This window comes from Ambystoma mexicanum, chromosome 9 (genome assembly GCF_040938575.1).
Source record: "Ambystoma mexicanum isolate Mex_15411 chromosome 9, UKY_AmexF1_1, whole genome shotgun sequence".
Lineage (NCBI taxonomy): Eukaryota > Metazoa > Chordata > Amphibia > Caudata > Ambystomatidae > Ambystoma > Ambystoma mexicanum.
Window position 1 is genome coordinate 627,198,104 of NC_090931.1, and position 20,237 is coordinate 627,218,340.

General features: G+C 46.0%; 1 protein-coding gene across 2 annotated transcripts in view; it reads right to left on the reverse strand.

Annotated features, from left to right (window-relative positions):
- Window positions 1–20,237, reverse strand: part of NEK8 (NIMA related kinase 8) — a 271,322-nt gene that overhangs the window by 208,752 nt on the left and 42,333 nt on the right. For both annotated transcript variants that reach the window (XM_069615313.1, XM_069615312.1), the window contains exons 4-5: window positions 6,431–6,562; window positions 4,522–4,730 (exon numbers count right to left, since the gene is read on the reverse strand). In XM_069615313.1, the coding sequence (XP_069471414.1) occupies window positions 4,522–4,730; window positions 6,431–6,562 (341 nt within the window). The remainder of the gene's footprint in view (window positions 1–4,521; window positions 4,731–6,430; window positions 6,563–20,237) is intronic.

Here is a 20,237-nt window from a genome sequence, read left to right on the forward strand (position 1 = left end):
ATGACTTATAAAATATGCTGCCATACTATTTGCAATAATGATGTTTTATCGCATTTGGTATAATGTTGTTTTATATGTGGCAAATGAAATTAATAAAGGGGGGAGCGGAACTGATATGACAAAACCAGGGTCTAAACTAATATGGACTGAAGCAACGACTATTCTGAAGGACACTTATAACATTGAATTGAATAGTAAAAATATAACGTTGCCCTTTGGACAATTGCATGTAAATAAAACTGCTATTCCATTGTTGAGTAATACTGTGGCCAAGGAAATAGAGTCTGGATGGAATGTAAATGATGATTATTATTGGTTGACTAACTCCAGAAATACAAGCATGCGTACACACACTGCACCAGAAACCACTACTGAATACACATATGTCACCATGAACAACATAGATGAAGCATGGTCTAGAATATTCCCGCTGCAATATCCACGAGTTGGTATCCAATTAAAAAACAGAAGGAGGAGAAAAAGGGGGGTGGGAAAAAACAGATACGATATTTATCATAACCTGGGGTTAGATGAAATAGAGGACCCCGACACCCTGACCAATCAAACAAATGGTATTCAGACATGAGCGCCGCAGCAAAGCAAGCAAGTAATGAAAGTTGTTACGTGTGCTCACTTATTCCTCACGCAACTGGAACCCCAAAAATGTTAATCCCACAGGAAGTACCCTTGTCTGTGGCCCAATGTTTGATTCATCTGATGCTGTGTAGAATAAAAAAGATATTCCAAGCACACACAGTCACTATGGAAAAATTGGAAAACGAACAAACTTACACCAGCAGACGACAAGGAGTAATCTGCCTCCAGGAGCCATTTTTCATTATAAAAGGGACAAGATATGCAGATGACAAGTGGCATGATGAAACAATTGAATGCAAAGCTGAGGGGCTTTGAGGGCTGCCAGATGAAACATACGAATAGGCAAAAGAAATGTGCATCCCCATCTGGTCACAGCATATCACCAAGCTGACATGGGTCACACCCCTGGAGAGACCCATAAAGATTCAAAAGGAAATACCGCACAAACTTTGCTTCCATGGAGAAGGGAAGGTGAACATGGGAACCGTGCGGCAGTGCAATAAGACTTTAATAATGCCAGTTATGAAAAAAGGCACTGCTGCATTAATGGACATATACTGGATCTGTGGCAAACAAGCTTACCTGCATCTCCCAGCATCTTGGAGGGGCACTTGTGCCCTAGCCACACTTCACTCAGCACTAATGGTGATACCAGAGAGCCACGTCCAGTTTACAGCAAGGCCTTCGGCTGACACATCGGCAACAGGGCAATCGGCTGACCCATCGACAGCGCCCAATGAGACAATCACGGAGCCCCCAGCATACAAACTATTGTCAGAAGAAACTTTGAAAACCAAGTTGTCACGTAGCAAAAGATCGAATTATATTTCGTCCAAATCGTCAGAACTCCTTGCTGAAATCCCACAACAATATAAGCTTTTCTCATCTGCAGAAACATTCTTTGCATCATTTCTAGCACCAGGCGTTCAAGCAAGGGCAAACTCAAAATGGCTGCAGATAACACGCTGGGAGCTCATCCTGCTGGCCAACGACACTGAAGAAGGATTCAACATCATAAAAATAGAGCTCTGTGCACTGCGCCTGATGATGATGCAAAACAGATATGTCTTAGATCTTATCGCGGCGATGGACGGTGGTGTTTGCAAAAAAATTGGGGGGGCGTGTTGCATGTTCGTACCAACTTCCGATGCTGATAACGGGACACTGTCACATGTGATAACAGCAGTGCATAATTTAGGAGAAAGAATGAGAGCAGAAAGTGGAGTAGACAACAACAACACGTGGTTCGATGATCTGTTCAGCTGGATACCATCATGGGTGAACATCGCAGCGAAGATACTCATTCCCATCATAGTCTTTCTTCTCCTAATATTCTGTGTGTGCCAACTGGGACTAAGATGATGTGAAAATAATATGCCTAATTCAGCAATGATGATGGTAACCGTGGGCCGACAGACAACGGTGGCTACCATGATAGATGCCCAAGTACAAACCGGAGAATACACCACACCGCAGTATAGGATGACTTCCATCTATAGACAGTATGGGGACCTGGTCGATAATCTACATTACACTACCATTAGAGAACCAAAGAACTTGCTGTGGTATAACGAGGTTTCGATAGATTTAGATGGAGATGGTGGGATATACTTAATGGTCACCCCAGAAGAATACGCAAGAAGAGGCAACAGCATAAGAAGTGTGTGCAAAGCATGGATGCCAATAAAGGGTAAACCTGCTTGGGATGAGGCTGTGGCTGAAGCTGAGCGCTACCGAAGGGAGAACGGAAAGAACGAGATAAAGTAGTTTGTTACTTTAGATGTAACGAAAGGGGGGAATGTATGGGAGCAAGGGGTCCTCAGGCCCCCTCGCGTCGTACGCTCCTCAGTACAAAGCTTGGACCACATGCCTCTGGTAGTGGGATTGCCCCTTGCCCTTATGTAAAGTTAACCACGGTTGACTACTGCATAGATGGGACTACTGAGCAGGACACGGGACATCCATCTTTTGTGCCCCTTTTCAACTCCATCTTGGGTAAACAGGCCTCACTGCGATAGTACAGCAATGCTCAGCTTCCTTTCCACCGCAGCAGCCAAGGACAGAGACACACACACACAAGGCGCGCAGGCAGCTGCCTGGCCCCCACCCTTGCACTCCCCCTGCGAAGGAAAGATCTGCGCTTCCATTCTCACGCTGAAGCTGGAGAAAGTTGCAACAATCAATATGCTACAGTTTTCTTCCTCTGAGATCACTGTTCTTCTGAGAACCGGCATGTGAACCAGGATGAGCTAAGCACTTTCTGCTCGATTCGTCCTCATAAACGTGTAAGCCACCCACCCCCATTAGAACAATTTATTGCCATCCTGACCCTGGACCCCCTGTAAGGTATTTCTTTCAAGTTCCAGACCCTAGCCTGTGCTGCGAAACCCACCAAATACACTCCTTACTAACCTTAAGCATTTTTATTACTATATATGTTTTTTGTACTAATGAGTTTTGAAACCTAGGAAAAGATGCAAAAACACAGCCTGATTCTTCTACATGCACAATAGGGTCAAGGCCTCCAATTAAAGCCACGAATGACCCAATTGTACTGACAATAATCATTGTGTGTGACTTATGTAGAAATGTGACAAGTAGCATAAAATGTTTTAAATAATTTGTTATTTAGTGTGTAACATATTAGCTTAGGTAGTGACCACAGTGACCGGACCCTGACCTGCGTGGAGCACAAGATGTTTGACGTCAGTCATCTCGTCAGCCACTCAGCCAACCAGGAGGAACAGATGCCACCCACACCTACAGCACCACACCGCCTGGCCAATCGGGTCCATTTAGCATTTTTTGTTAGAGTTACTTTAACTAATATAAATATAAGTGTGATGTAATGAGGGGCTGGAGAGTTTTTTGGGTTATTTCCTAACTGGAGAAATAAACCATCCTTTGAACTCTTGCAGCCGGGTCTCAGTGCCTCTTTCCCCGACAAGGGGTTGTGTCGGCAATTTTATTTTCTGTCACACGTAGTAAGCTGGGGAAAGGCACCTACAATCCACATAGAGTTCAGGCTTCTTTTCTAAGGTATTGGTAGTTGTTTGTGTATTTGATAAGTGATTGGTCTACTGTATTAGACCCATAGTTCGTGGTTCATTCACTGCAGGGCGAGATTGAGATTTGTGCCATCTCCCCACCTTCCTCCGATACCCCGATAGCACTGCGTTTATTTACTTTGGCCGATGGGGCAGTGGGTAGGGTTGCAGGGAAAGACTTGAAGACTTCCTGAACTACGACAAAGAGAAACCTTGGATTGGCTAGTAATTTAACTAATGCATGAATACATAATTTGACTGTGTGTCTGTGTTGTATCTTTATGAAACAGTCCATCGCAGGTTTGTTCAGAAGGTCATGTAAGGAAAGATAATGATTTTGCCATTCAATTGGACCTTCCACCCAATCAGTACAAACTTGCTTCTAGAAAGGAGTGGTTGGTATAAGGTCACAAGAAAGTGTCAGGTTTTTGGTAATTTCTTTTTAAATGCAGTGATGAGAGGTCACACGTTCTGCTCCTGGTAATGAATTGTTGACAAATCTTTTAAGATCCTACGTCAAAAAAGATTATGTTTATTTTTCCGACTGTTGCCTGAACTCATAGGAGAAACGCATCAGGTTGTGCATTTCTTCATTTAGCAGCTAAGTGTTTATACTATTTCTCTGTGCATTTGACTTGCAGCTGAATTGCTTAAGTGGTCAAATAAATGATTTAGATTTCATTGAAAACTTTTCAGCATAACTAACTTGACATTCTGATATCTTTACATGACATTTTCTGACAAAGCATTCACAAACAAATGGTTAGAACTCAATCAAATAAGTGGGGTGTTCATGTTAAATTGGCACCTCTGACTAAGCACCATATGTAGAGTCGGTCAACAAAAGGAAATTGAAATGAATACCCTCCCTGCTTGCCTTCTCATCTTCACGCTGCCCACGTCCGTGTAGAGGTTGAGCAGAGCACGGATGCAGATGGGATGAGCCATGATCTCCCTTAGCTGTGGCCGCTTGGAAGGGTCCAGGTTGAGCATGCTCAAGATGAGGTGCCGCAGCTCTGGTGTGTAGCGGTCAGAGATGGGGGCAAAGGTCCCACTCATGATCTTCAGCACCAAGGCTGGCAGATTCTGGTCAAAGTAATGGAGACACACAATACATGAGTACAAGTTGACATAAAACATATAATACAAATGGCAGTACTGTAAAACCTAAGGGCAGAAGGGCAGAGGAGCAGAAGCCTATCACCAAGATGAAAGTTGACATAAAACATAATACGAATGACAGTACTGTAGAGCTTAAGGGCAGGGGAGTAGAGCTTAAGGGCAGAAAGGCAGAGGAGCAGAGGATTATCACCAAGCTTAAAGATGACATAAAACATAATACGAATGACAGTACTGTAGAATTTAAGGGCAGAAGAGCAGAGGAGTAGAGCTTAAGGGCAAAAGGGCAGAGGAGCAGAGGCTTATCACCAAGCAGAAATTTGACATAAAACATTATAGTAATGACAGTACTGTAGAGCTTAAGGGCAGAAGGGCAGAGGATCAGAGGCCTATCACCAAGCTGAAAGTTTACATAAAACATAAGTCGAATAACAGTATTGTAGAGCTTAAGGACAGAAGGGCAGACGACTGTCACCATGCTGAAAGTCTAGTACATGTGCATGCCGTAGTTGAGCTTGATCAAAGTATTGTGGTAGTCACAGAAGGTACATTATTCTATTGCACAGATAATCCATTGTGCAGTAGAGTATGATTTAGCTTACAAAGAGTACATCCGGATTTTGGAGGCCTTTAAGAGCGGACAGAAGAGTACTGTGAAGCCTATAGAGGGTACAGAAAAATATTATGAAGCCTATTGCAGGTGCCATAGAGTAATGATGGCATCCATAAAGGCAACAGCAGAGCACTGTGTAGTCTATAGCGAGCATAGCAGAGTAGCCTCGAGCTTAAGGAGTGTATCCACCAGAATCCTTGTTAAAAGCCTTCGTACACGAGTGAAAGGTGAGGGGCATTTACACTTGATTGCACCTCGAAGTTCAAATAATGCATGTAAACTTGCGCCCACCGCAATGTGCGTTTATATATTGAACTTCACAGTGCAAAGAAAAAAATCTGCATCGAGTGACTGCCGTGCATACAGTGCTGGTTCCCTCCCTGCAACATGCCTTTAAAGAAAATTACCCCCCATAGAGCATTTCAGAGGCAATAAGGGCAGAGAAAAGTTGTGTGGGGGGGGGTGTTACTGGTACAGTAGAGAATTGTGCAGCCAATATAAAGTACAGCAGAGTACTGTGAAATCTACAGAGTGAAGTGTTAAAGAACCTATGCAAGGTACAGCACGCATTCCCTAGACAACAGATGACACAACTGAGTTTTGCAAACTCTATGGAGGGTACAGAAGAGTGTTGTAGAGCCGATGGTGCATGCTAAGATTACTGTAAAGACCTCAGAAAGCATAGAAATATGTTATGGAGCCCTTATAAGACAGTGTGTGGCAGACCCAAGCAGAATCCTCTAAGGCCCTCTCCTGCCCTAAAATGTGATTAGGTATGTTGTTCTTAAAGGACCAAGATCACTCACCTCTGGTTAGACACAAACAAGAATGGACATGTTATCCTTCAATGGCTAAAATCTGGCCGACAACATCACTAGGCCTTGAATGAAAAAAACTGTACTGGGCAACAATTTGTGGGTGAAAGAGCCTTGCTGAAAATGCAGTGTGTAGTTTGAGCGAGCACACCTGTATAATGTTGCCTCTTAAAGCAAGCACACAGGACTCTGGGGTCCTAGAGAAAACGCACATAGAAAAGCACACAGTCCTTACTTACTGCTGCTTCAAAGGCTCTCTTCAGACTGGCCAGTTCATAGAGCACGCATCCCAAGGCCCAAATATCACTCTTCTGGTTGTAAGGTTTCCCTTCGCACAACTCGGGTGAAATGTAGCATGGGGTACCCACAACCTGAAAAAGAGAGAAGGATATATATGTGTATTTGGTGGGAGGGGAGAGGAGAGAGAGAGGAAAAACTGCAAAACAAAGGATAGATGAGTGTGCAAGCGAGAGCGAATGAGGAGAACAAGTTACTTACCAACTGGTAACGTTCTTTCGACTGGGTGTTCCTCCAATGTATTCCTCATCTATGAAATGTAATGTCCACAGCTATGCTGCTTCAGAATTTCTTTCAGCAGAGGGCACCCTGCGTCAATGGCATCGGGTCGATGTCCCTCAAAGGCCTCCGTTGAGGGTGACGTCATCAGATGTTATAAGTAGCACGCACGGCACCCATAGCCTCAGTTCATGTTTATTCCCCCTCACAAAGTGTGGCACACATGCCTATAATACAGCATTGACTGCACTTAACCTTGTTGGAACGCAAGCTGTAATGGCATGGGAAATTCTCGAGACGGGTAGGTTGGGAGGGCGATGAGGAATACGTTGGAGGAACAGCCAATCGAAAGAACGTTACCAGTTGGTAAGTAACCTGGGTTGTAGGTCATAGTTTCGAAAACAAAAGGATGAAATGCCTTTTGTTCGGCAGTCAAAGGAGCGAAAAAAAGGATCCATTTTTTCTTTTTTAATGGGGGAGTTCCCCCAACCCCCCATTTTCTTTATTAAAAACACTTTTTTTACCAACCCAAACTAAAAAAATATATAAATAAATAAATTTTAAAAAAATAGATCTTTTTTTTCGATCCTTTTGCATTCAAGCAAAAGGTCATTTGATCCTTTATTTTCGATCCTTTGACTGGACACCAGTAACTTGTTCTTCGAATGGATTGTGTCCTCCAACGTATTTCTCATCTATGACAGACTCCCAAAGCAGTATCCATGAGTGGAGGAGGGAGAAGAATTTAGACATACCCAATTAAATGGCAGAGTAAAGCACTGCCTTACCAAAGGTGACATCCTCAGCATTGGAAGCATCCAGGGAATAATGCTTAACAAAGGTGTGTATGGAAGACCATGTTGCAGCATCACAGATGTTCTTTACCAATACACCCCTCTACAGGGCTGTCGATGTAGCCATGCTCCTGGTGGAATGAGTCCGCAAGCCCTGAGGAGGGTCCTTGCCGGCCAACCTGTAGCATTCTGAAATAGTGAGGATGATCCACCTAGACAAGGTCTGCTTAGAAACAGCCTGGCCCAATCGGTGTCCAGTATACTCCACAAAGAGCTGGTCGTCCACTCTGACCCTGGACATTCTAGAAAGATAAAAGCTTAATGCCCTCCTAGGATCCAACCTATGGAGTCTCTCCTCGTCTTTACGAGGATGCGGAGGAGGATAGAAGGCGGGGAGCACTACCTTCTGACTTAAATTAAATTCTGACACTACCTTAGGTAGGAAGGACGGACGTACTCTCAATACAACCCTGGCCTTGTGGAACAAAGTAAAGGGTGGCTTTGAAGAAAGTGCCTAAAACTTGCTCACTCTACGAGCAGAGGTAACTGCAACCAAGAAAACAGTCTTAAATGTCAAAATCTCAACGGGCAAGAGTGCAAAGGTTCAAACGGAGCACCCATCAGAAACTTTAAGACCAAATTAAGGTCCCAGACCGGCACCTGAAAAGGCAACGGTGGGAATATATTTGTGAACCCTTTCAGAAACTGAGTGATCAGTGGAATCTTAAAATAGGAGCATTCCTCGGACGAGCGCTTAAAGAGAGAAAGCGCTGCCAGGTAACCTTTAATGGTTCCCACCTGAAGACCCCTGTGGGCCAAAGAAACTAAGGAGGAGAGAACCTCCTGAAATGAGCACTGAAAAGGATCAACATTCTTTCTTCTTCATCAGTCACAAAACCTACGCCAACGGCAACGGCAACAGCACAGGGACTTGGTTGCTGACCGCCTGGCCGAAAGCAACACCTCCATCATGTCACCCGGGAGGTCCCAATCCTTATATCTCAACCGTTCAGAAAACAATCGTAAAACCTGGATGGAGAACCCGACCTTCCTCTCGCGAGAGAAGATCCTCTGTTTGGGGAAGATGTATTGGAAGACAGATGGACATGTCTAGAAGGTCCGGGTACCACGCTCTCCTGGCCCAATCTGGAGCAATGAGAATCATGCGGGACCCGGGAACTTGAGGAATGACGGGGATCGGAGAAAACGCGTTCAGAAGCGAGAACAACCAATCCACGCCGAACACATCTCCTAGAGCTCCTCTCTGAGGAAATTCCCTCGAGCAGTACCTTTCGCACTTCTGGCACCGGTCGCGAACAGGTCCAGCTGGGGGGTTCCCCAAAGGGCGAAGATCTCCTGAAGGACTTCCTGAGCTAGTTCCCACTCGTGGCAGACTGCACTCTGCCTGCTCAGAGCGTCTGCCGCCATGTTCTCCTCTCCAGCCAGATGAACCGCCGCTAGGGAAATTCCTTCTTAAATTGCCCAGAACCAGAGCTACATTGCCTCCCTTCCCTGTGGGAGTGACCCTACACCTCGTTTCTTGTTGAGGTAATACATGGCCACCGTGTTGTTCGTCATTATCAGGACATTCTTTCCCCGTACATACAGCAGGAAAGCCTTAAATGCTAGCCTGATTGCTCTCAGCTCCAAAAGATTGATGTGTAGTTTGGACTGCGATGGAGACCAACGACCGCTGATAGTCAGATCGTTGGCATGAGGCCCCCACCCCATGAGGGAAGCGTCCGTCACTACCGTTACCTCTGGCCACGGTTGCCAAAAAGGCTCCCCCTTCATGAGATTTTCCTTGCTGGCCCACCACAGATGATCCTGGGAGACCTTGATGGGAACACGAAGCAGATCTGACATCTTGCCTGTGAACTGGGACCATTGAGCCCGGAGAGCCCACTGAACGGATCACATTCTCAGCTGGGTGTCTGGCACCATCGCCATGAGTCCGAGCAACCTTAAGAATTCGAAAGCCGGAAGACACTGGGCTCGTTGAAACTTGGAGACCGTCTGAAGAATGTGTTGAGCCCTCACCTTGGGTGGCGAGCACATCCCCAAGGATGTGCCCAAGACAGCCCCAATGTACTGGAGCTGTTGGGAAGGTGTCATATGCGACTTCTTGAAATTGAGGGAGAAGCCCAGTTTGTGAAGGGAGTGGCAGGTGACGCTGAGATGATCCAAGGCTTGTTCGGGAGAACGCGCCCTGATCAGACAATCGTCCAGGCAGGGGTAGATGTGAATCCCCCCTCTCCTGAGATACGTTGCCACCACCACCATGAGCTTGGTGAAGACCCTCTGGGCAGAGGTCAACCCGAATGGCAGGACCCAAAACTGATAGTGCGAGCCGCCAACTGCAAACCTCAGGTATTTTCTGTGCTTCAGATGGATCGGCACATGAAAATAAGCATCCTGCAGGTCCAGTGACACCAACCAATCCTGAAGTTGGAGGGCCTGAAGGATTGAGAAAGAGTCACCATCTTGAATTTGTCCTTCCTGAGGAGCTTGTTCAAGTATCTTAAGTCCAAGATGGGTCTCAGTCCTCCGTCCTTCTTGGGAATCCAAAAATACAGGGAATACCAACCCTTGTTCCTCTACGCCACAGGCACTGGTTCTACAGCGCCTTTCTCTAGCAGGGTCAAAATCTCCTGCACAAGGAGCGGATTCGGAACCCTCAAAGAGTGCTTCCCTGGTGGATTGTCGTGAGGCTGTTGTAGAAAAGGAAGGCAGTAACCGTGGGCTATTGTTTCCAGAGCCCACGCATCGGAAGTAATGGCTCGCCACTCTTCTAGATGCTGAGACAGCCTGCCCCCTACCGGTGAACAATGAGACAAAGCCTCGGAGCGGTCTTGAAGCGGCTACGGCAGCGCCTGATGGTAAAGAGGCTGCTGCTTGAGCGGCCTTGGCACCTCTACCTCATCCACCACGAGGAAACTTACGTTGGCCCCTCTGACTGGCCATCCCTCTCACTCTTCCAAATGAGGAGTAGTAGCAAAAGGAACCCCTCCATTGCAGTCCCCTATGACGAAAAGGAGGAGGTTGTCCAACAGCTGCTCCCAAAGATTTGGCAGCTGCTTTGGATGTCTGCAACCTCTCAAGGCTCTCATCAACCTTGCTGCCAAACAGATGCGACCCGTCAAAGGGCATGTTGAGAGGACAAGCCTGCACATCTGGTGCAAACCCCGACTTCCACAACCACGCTAATCAACGCATCACGGTGCTCCTACCATGGACCTGCTGACGCCATCAGCAGTGTCCAACCCAGACTGAAGGGATTCACACATGGCATCCTTGCCATCCTTCTCAATAGCTAGATAGACATCCCTTTCTTCCCCTTCAGGAATATGCTCAGCCGCTAAAGAGACGCAATTCCACAGAGTGTGCGAAAACTTTGCTAAGGCACAGGTGGATTTGGCCGACTTCAACGCCATACTCCCTGCAGAAAATACTTTGCATGCCCATCCATCCATGTGCTTATCGTCCCATTCAGGAGGGATGGTAAGGTACGCTGCCTGCTTTGAGGTGGCCTTAGCCGCCGGAACCACCAAACTCTCTGGAGGGGGGGGGTGTGGACAGTTAGCTGGGGTCGCTACAGGATTGGCGGTATTTCTTTGTCAACGACTTGTTTACAGCCGGAATACTCTCCGGGGTGTTCCAAGTAGCAGCCACCTTCTTTTGCAATGCCAAATTAAATGGCAACACCGGGTCAGTGGACGGAACCTGATCCAGAATATCAGTAAGATCATCTTGATCAAACTGCACCGGAGGCCTGGTCCAGCCAAGGTACTTCACAATTCTCAACATCAATCTCCGATAAGAGGAGTCGGCATGATCCCCCGGATCCGGCCAACCAAATTCCATCTCAGGGGAAGGTCAAGGCCACTGGAATCATGCAAGGACTGACACAGATCCTCCATCCGACTCTCTTCAGAAATGAGACACTCCGGAACACCAGGAGTCCCATATGGAAGACCAAAAGGCCCAACATCCTCCTCAGACCTTTCTTCGTCCTCATAAATGTCCTGGAGAGACTTAAAGAAATCCTTCCTTAGGAGAGGAGTACGCCTCTTCTCTGTAACAGCCTTCACAAACTTAGAAGTATCCTTCTTCAGAGGGTCCACAGTCACAGGGACCTCCACCGGTAAATTCGGCCCAGATGGCGTTGATGGGATCGATGGCACCGACTGCTTCGAGGGCCTGACCGGGGGCAAAGACCCGACAAGTGCACCCAACGGGCATGGCGCAGATGGCGTCGACACCCTCGGCAAACCAATGAAATAAACAAATGCCACATCCTGACGTCTATTTCCTCGGGTGAGTTCAGAGTGTGGAGTCAGATTCCCGCAGTGACTTCAAAATCTGACATCTGGTTTCTGGAACGAGGTCACAGTACGATTTTGAGTCTTGGAGTGATATCACACTGTGTCAGATTCCTTGAACAGCTACAATGTGATGTTAGGTTCCTTGCAGAATGTGCTGTGGGTAGTAGGAGACGAGAGAGAGGAGACTGTGGCCTGGATGTAAGTCTCCAAGAGAAGTCCGAGTTTGTTCCATTCAAGAACATAGGGAATGTTACACGTTTTAACCTTCAAAAGAAAACGCTATGATGACAAAATAAATCCTAAACACTCTTTAAAGGCAATTCGAAAAAAGAGAAACTAGGGAACAGGACATGCTATGACCACAAAATCAAACTAGGCCAATACTTGGACTTATTGCGTTTTGGCGAAAGTTCAAAGGAAAGGAAAAGGTGGTACCATACATACCTGGCCAATTGGAGTTGGCAAATTCATCAACAAGTGCCGGTCGATAAACCTGTTTACTGGAGTGGGGACATTGGACCGGAGAATGATATTTGCATGAGTCAAAAACACACAATGAAGTCACAGGTTACAGCTTGGCATTCGGGTGCCCGAGTTCTGCTTTGCCATGGTGGCACCCCACGCTGCTCTGACGAGGCTGCTAGCAGGACATACGGAACGAGCAATGTTTCAGTTGAGCCCTTTTGGACGTTTATAAGTGCAGAAAAAATCAAATAAGTTCTATGAACAGGAGTCGGTAAGTCAAATACTCTCATAGATCGCAGTGCGTTTAAATGCTCACTTCCAGTTATGGGGCCTCTGAAGTAGTAGTCTTAAACATGCTGTTGGCATTTGGATTTTCCTCGAACGTCTCCTGAAGGGACTCCCTACCCCTCAAAGTGCTCTGATTGTGACTCGTACAAATCGCATTGCTACTTTGTCTTCCTTGTTGTTCTCATACTTCGGAAGAGGGCTGATAGAAATCTTGCTCCTTCAGTTTACAACTTTGAATTTTCACAGAAGTCATTTACTCTGAACATTTTAAGCACTGAACTATTTCAACTAGCAAAAAGATTAAATGACTTCCAAATGTTTGGGTTTGGAACCTTACACGTCCTCTCTGAATAAGTTAGCTGAACCACTGCCCACGGGGTTCAAAGCAAATGGGTGAAAGTTGAGAATTTCCGCCACTGTATTGAAACAGCCACGTGCTTAACCTTCATGGAAGGTTAACATGCCTGCAGAGTTAATATGTGAAGGGGCATTGTTTACTTGAGAGCTGCAGATTGCGGAGGTCATGTGTTTGCTGCTCTCTGAGAGCACTGCACAACGGTCATCTTTAGAGCAAAGTCACGATGCCAGCTCCGAGACTGTAGCACAAGAGCGAACTGAGCCTTGTTTCTGGGAATGAGGGGCCTAGGGGTTGCAGCACAGCTCAAAGGCGAGCTGAGCCTTATTTCTGGGAATGAGGGGCCTCGGGGTTGCAGCACAGCTCAAGAGCGAGCTGAGCATTATTTCTGGGAATGAGGGACCTCGGGGTTGCAGCACAGCTCAAGGGAGAGCTGAGCCTTATTTCTGGGAATGAGGGGCCTCGGGGTTGCAGCACAGCTCAAGAGCGAGCGGAGCCTTGTTTCTGGGAATGAGGAGCCTCGGGGTTGCAGCGCAGCTCAAGAGCGGGCTGGTCCTTGTTTCTGGGAATAAGGAGCCTAGAGGCTGCAGACCAGCACAAGGGTGAGCTGGGCCTTATTTCTGGGATTGAGGGCCTAAAGGCTGCAGCACAGCTCATGGGCGAGCTGGGCCTTGCTTCTGAGAATGAGGGGCATAGAGACTGCAGCACAGCTCAAAGACGAGCTGAGCCTTAATTCTGGGAATGAGGGGCATAAAGGCTGCAGCACATCTCATGAGCGAGCTGAGCCTTGATTCTGAGAATAAGGGGCCTAAAGGCTGCAGCACAGCTCATGGGCGAGCTGAGCCTTGCTTCTGTGAATGAGGGACATAGAGGCTACAGCAAAGCTCACACAGCTCAAGGGGGAGCTGAGCCTTGTTTCATGGAATGAGGGGCCTAGATGCTGCAGCACAGCTCATGGGCGAGCTGTGCCTTGCTTCTGAGAATGAGGTGTGTAGAGGCTGCAGCACAGCTCAAGGACGAGCTAAGCCTTGATTCTGGGAATGAGGGGCATAAAGGCTGCAGCACAGCTCATGGGCGAGCTAGGCCTTACTTCTGAGAATGAGTGGCATAGAGGCTGCAGCACAGCACAAGGGCGAGCTGGGCCTTGTTTCTGAGAATGAGAGGCTTAGAGGCTGCAGTACTGAAAAGAGGAGAGCTTTGTACTGGAGAGAGGATAGGTTTGTGTGTGTCACTGAGGGCAGGACCCATGAAAACAATTCCATTAAAAAGGTTTCTGTGGCGCAAGGCCGACCTGACAAGTGTCACCAGTCTGTGCAAATGTCTCTTTAATTCGAGATGCATAAGTGAAGCAAAGGCCGTCCTGTAGCCTCTGTGACCCACAGCTCTGAGCACCGGGACCATCAATCGCACCTACAAGCCCACATACCACAGACATGTCTTTGCGATACCCCATCAAACACGGGCAGTTTTCTGTTATACATCAGCTAAGCCTCCACTCGATTAAGTTGGTTCTTAGAGGCAACTTATCCAGCCTTACCTTTGTGTAAAAAAAAAAGACTATAAAGCTTGCTACTGAACAAATCCAAATATTGCAAAGGGCCATCTCTACAGAATACTTCTGTGGCAACTCTACCCAATGCTGATTAGTCGACACTTTCCGTTATCTTTGCGAGGTCACTATACCACTGACTCAAAACTGGTTAAGTAAGGGACCTTCTAATATCTCTTAGCCACATGTAGATTTTCTCAAAGTAGTTCTCCAACCAAAACTCCACATAATGATTAATCTTCACTGAACCATAATTTTGCCCAAAATGTAAGTGATTGTTCCAGGAGCCTATCCTCTAGTCAACCTACATTGGTTTCTTTACTCACAATTGCCCTTGCTGTTGTCTTTAGGCCGCCTATCTCTACACTCGCAAAGCTTCTACTTTCCCAGATTCCCCATACTTCAGCTACATAACTGAGCTGCACCATAGATTTTGATCAGGAGAACCCTAGAGCCAATCTCATCGAAGCACTGCCTAACATACGATGTAATGAGAAAATGGCTGCAGATAATTCTTTAAGGTGGTCTGGCAAGAGTGACGCGAGAGGGCCAACATTGGGAGAAAAGTGAATTCCCAAATAATCAAATGTCTTTACTACCATAACGTTCCTAGTTATTGACCATTAATTTCAACTCGGGATGCTTTCGACTCCACAGTCATCACCTTTGACTTTTGTAGATTGAGCCCTTCTCTTCTTGGGTTGCCTCTAAATATGTTAGAACGATTGGCATTGGGCTCAATCTTGTCTCTTTATACTACTATCTTTTCCTTCACAATCCAGCTGTATCTTTTAACACCAGGCAATCTGTTGGGCACTTGCACCGATTTCTTGATAACGGAGGATCAGTCTCAAGTTTAGAAAATGTTAGACAAACATATCTGGTAGGAGGCCGATTACCCCTCCCTTACTTTTCTGTAATGCCCCAATGGGTGCTCAATGTATTATTTGTGACACTGCTTGTTACTATTTACACAAGCAGCTGGAGAGAGAAAAAATGACATGTCAGGTCATCTTATAGCACTTTTATTTAGAAAAATAATTACTTTAAAAAAACTATTGAGAATCAGCCCAAATTGTATTTACACAACATCAAAAGAAAATAAACCTACGGTAATATCCTATTAACCCTAGAAAGGCTCTAAGATCTCTCTTAATTTTCAGTGTGGGTGTATCTAGGAACAGCTTTCACTTTCTCATGTTGAGGCTGTAAGTTCCCGTTCTGTACAAAGAAGCCAAGGTATTTTATGGCTGATAGTGGCAGTCTGCATTTAGATGGATTAGCAGTTAGGCCGGCCTCTCTGAGGACTCTCATAATGATGTGAAGATGGAAAAGATTTTCTTCCCAGGTTTTATTATGAATGACAACATCGTCAATATAAGCTCCACAGAAACCAGAATAGGGACGCAGGATTTTATCCATTAGGCGTTAGTAGGTGGCTAGTGCACCGTTTAAGCCGAAATGAACGACTTTAAATTGAAACAGTCCTTGGGGCGTTAAAAACACTGTCTTTCCCTTATCTGGCTCATATACTGGGACTTGCCAGTATCCTTTTGTTAAGTCTAGGGTGGATCGAAATTTGGCTGCTCTGAATTTATTGATTTGATCATCGATGCGTGGCATGGCGTAGGCATCGAAATCGGAAATCGCATTCACTTGACGGAAATCTATGCTGAATTTCCTGGAACGGTCAGGTTTAGTGACCAATACGATAGATAGGAGAGAACCATTGGCTCGATAATATTTGCCTGTAACATTTTGTTTACTTCCTCAATCACTATCTGTTTACGGGCTTCCTGGAGTCTATATGGTTTTAAATGAACCACTTTTCCATTGGGTGTTCTAATATAGTGGTAGGTACCCTTTATTCTTCCTGGGTTTTCTGAAAATACATCGGGAAATGATGGAATTACACCTTTCAAATCTTGTTGTTGAATAGATAGCTCAGAAGGAATTGATTCCAAGTTGTCTTTCTTCAGAAACCAAACAGGACAGTAGTACTTTGGCATGGTTGGCGAACAGGTTCTCTTTCCACTCTTTCAAGAGGTTTATGTGATATAAATTGACCTTCTGTTTTCTGTCCGGTTGGTCTACTTTATAAGTACAGTTCCCGTCCATTCCAATATTTCATAGGGCTTAGAGACAAGCTTGTTTTCTGGGGTGGGTAATAGGACTAATACTTTCTGTCCAATGGAGAACAAACTTACGCTCACCTTTTTGTCATAAGTGGATTTTTGTTGGCTGTGGGCTTTCCTCCATATGAGTGCAGACTAGATCTCGAACAAGTCTCTTATGTTCTCGCATTCGAGTAGCGGTTTGCGAGATCGGAATGAGGGCCTATCCTCGTTCATCCCAGGTTTTCCTGAGCATGTCTAGAACATCTGTAGGCTCTCTACCATACAGTAGTTCAAAAGGAGAGAATCCTGTAGAGACCTGGGGGTTTTCCTCACAGCAAATAGTGCCCAAGGGATCATTCGGTGCGAGTCTTTTGCATTCTTGTCTACCAATTTTCGTAATATTAATTTCAGAGTCTTATTGAATCTTTCTACCAATCCATCGGTTTGGGGATGGTACACAGAAGTTTGTACGGTGGTAATATGGAGTAGCTCTTTGACCTCTGCCATAATCTTGCTCATAAAGATAGAACCTTGGTCAGTCAGTATTTCCTTTGGAAAACCGACTCTGTAAAAATACGGTAGGAAGTGTTTAAGGATTTGCAGTGTGGTTTCACATTGGGAACGCTTCGGATTATCTGGTGGCATAGTCGACAATTACCAAGACATATTTGTTGCCTAGTCTGTATGTTTCTAGAGGCCCAATGATGTCCATCCTGATTCTTGAAAGGGATTCAGAGGGGCAGGTAATGGGATGTGTGTACTGGTCTTTTGACATATTTCACATGTCTGGATAAAGGTCTTTATATCGGCATGGATACCTGGCCAGTAAAACTTCCCATTGATGTGCGCCTGGGTTTTGGATTGCCCTAAATGCCACCCCACCCCCGGTCAGAAGGGAATGCGCAATCTCCAGTACAACCTTTCAGTGGGTCTTGGGAATTACCAACTGCGTTTTTATTATTCCTTCTGTAGACATCTCTCGTTGGTATAACAGTCCCTGCTTCAAGAAGAAAAATCGGCTCCCCTTCTCTACACCTTCTTCTTCCGGAATAGCTTGCAAAAAAGCTTCAGCGATGGCTGAATCATTTTGTTGGGCGAAGGCTAGATCGGGATGAATGGTAGGCTCTTCTCCCTTCTTTTCTTCGCTATTAGATGGTTTATCAGCTTCCCCAAAGCCGAATGTACCTATTTCTGTTTCCTCTGGTTCACTTTCTTTAAACTGAGGGAATAGAGCCCTTTCCAAAATCCCTTGAGCAATATGATCTCCTCGATGTACTTCAAGTAGCATTTCACCATGATTCTGTAAGAGAACCTTTATGTCTCCCTGGAAGTCGGGATCGATGACGCCTGCTAAAATATCTATACCGAACGTCCACGCTAAGCCAGATTTTGGGGCCACTCTTCTGTAACATCCCGTAGGGGGGTATCAAAACTAAATCTGTAGGAATCATTACTCTTTTCCCAGGGAGGATGACAGCATCTCTACTGCTACAGATATCGAAACATATCGATTCTTTTGTGGCAACAGAGGGTTTAGAAGATCTATGACTAGGTTTGAGTCACATCCCATTCCTGACACCATATGTAAGGAAGGCATGGTATCAAGATAAGACAGACACTAGTGATCACAGTTCAAGGGTGCTTATTAAACTGTATAATGGGTGAGATACATGCCTAATCTAGACCTAAATCTAAGATGGGAGCAAGCTACGACCATCAAATAATAATAGTACAGTCTGAGTGATGTCTTTGTCAAATAAAAAGAGCCTATGCTAACAAAACCAATTGCCATTCCTTACCACTATGCTAAACAGTAGTGTGGCATAATGTTCACAAGAAAAGAAAGAAGTGTTCATAAAATAATAACATAGGAGATTAGGGCTGGGGTCTCCCTTCCCCACGTTTTAACCACAGGACAAGGCGGGACTCTTGAGCATGGCACACTTCTGGGCTTCTCTAACATGAGCTTACATTTCTTTTCGACAATATCAGGACCTTCTGTGGCCAAGTCTCCTTCATGCAAAGTCTCTTGCCTCAGAGGGCCTGATGGACCATAAAAGTTCCTTCAGTAAATCTTCAAGTTGGGTGATTACTCCTCACCTTTGGGTCCCTGTGAGGAAGGGAAAGGGCAGTCAGATGTGTGTAATTAGTGACAATTGCCTGACTCTGCCTGACCCTTATGTTTGGACATGTCAGGTAAACGGCTCTGGTGTTGGTCCGTTGTTTCTCACGTTGTAGGAAAATGTTTGTGTTGGAAAAGGGGGGGTGGAGCTTCTATGTATCCTACGGAGTAGAATGGGGAAAGGGTATAAGGAAGGGGGTACCGTGTCTCACCCTTCGGTGTCCCACTTCCACTCCCCGAAGACCTCCCATCCAGGTGATCCTCGTCCACTGGTCCACCCCTAGGAACTGGATCCAATAGCAATGGCTGTGTCCAGGCCACCTGGATGACTGATCTCTGGGGATTACCGAGTGAGACACCTTCAGGTTTCTCACACTAGGAGCCCAGCACAATCACAAAAAGGGATAACCGCTACGCTACCCAGCAGTGTGCCTATGCTGGCTCAAGCCGCACCTCTCCACAAACACATAGACGTGCCACTTCCGAGCCTATCCTCAACAATGCTTTGAGGTTGTAGGGGTGGGGTGAGCTCTCCTTTTTAATTGGGTAGTGAGGGCCCATGACCCTTTAGCAACAGGATTAACTCTGATTGTTGTTAGGGTCCAGGCGTGGAAACTATGAAGGTGCACTAGAGGGTAGAGAATAGATCAATGCTTGAGGGTGTAAAGGCTATGGGGCTGTAGTGGAGAAATGTAATCTGAAAAAACTGTCCGTATGGACATTTTGTTCGATTTGGGTGCTACCGTTTTGGTGGCGGCCGAAAATATAAAAAATGCGGAGCGGGGACGGCAGGGGTGTCCCCCGCATCCTTAACATTGGAGGCAGGGACAAAATATGCTCAGGCCCCTGCTTTTAATGAACGGTCAAAACGGGGGCCCGAGCAGTTACACTGCGGGTAGTACACCCGCAAACAAAACGTTTGCAGGCAGACAACCCATATCCGAGAAGATAGCTCATCTTATTGTTAGGGAGTGTGAGGCTTACAATGGTTTAGTAGTGGAGAAAGCCCCGGGTATTGTTATGGAGTGAGAGCCTATAAGAATGTAATAATGTTTAGGGAGATCTACTGGATTTTAGGAAGTGAGGCTGTTTTTGTTAGGAGAGTTCCACTTGCTCGCAGAGAATCTGTATTAGTGGGGTGAGTTCTTCTTGTTTTTAGGGAACATGAAGCCTATCTGTCTGCAGTAGTAGGAAGACCTCTGCATGCTGTTAGGGAATGTGAAGACTACAGGGCTGCAGTAGTGGGTATAGCCCTGTTGGCTCCCTAGAGTGTGGGTTTATGAGGCAGTAGAAATGGGGAGAGAGTTGTGGTTAGCGTATGAAGGCCTATGAGGCTCTAGTAGTGCGGGTTGCTCTACTTGTTGTTAGGGCGTGTGGTCCTACAGGGCTGTGGTATTGAGGAGAGCTATGCATGTTCAAGGAAGCCTGGGGTCTAGGTGTGTGGGGCTATTGAGGGACTAGTTCAGGGGATTTCTTGACACTTTGCAACCTGGTCCGTGATGAAGTTTACTGAGG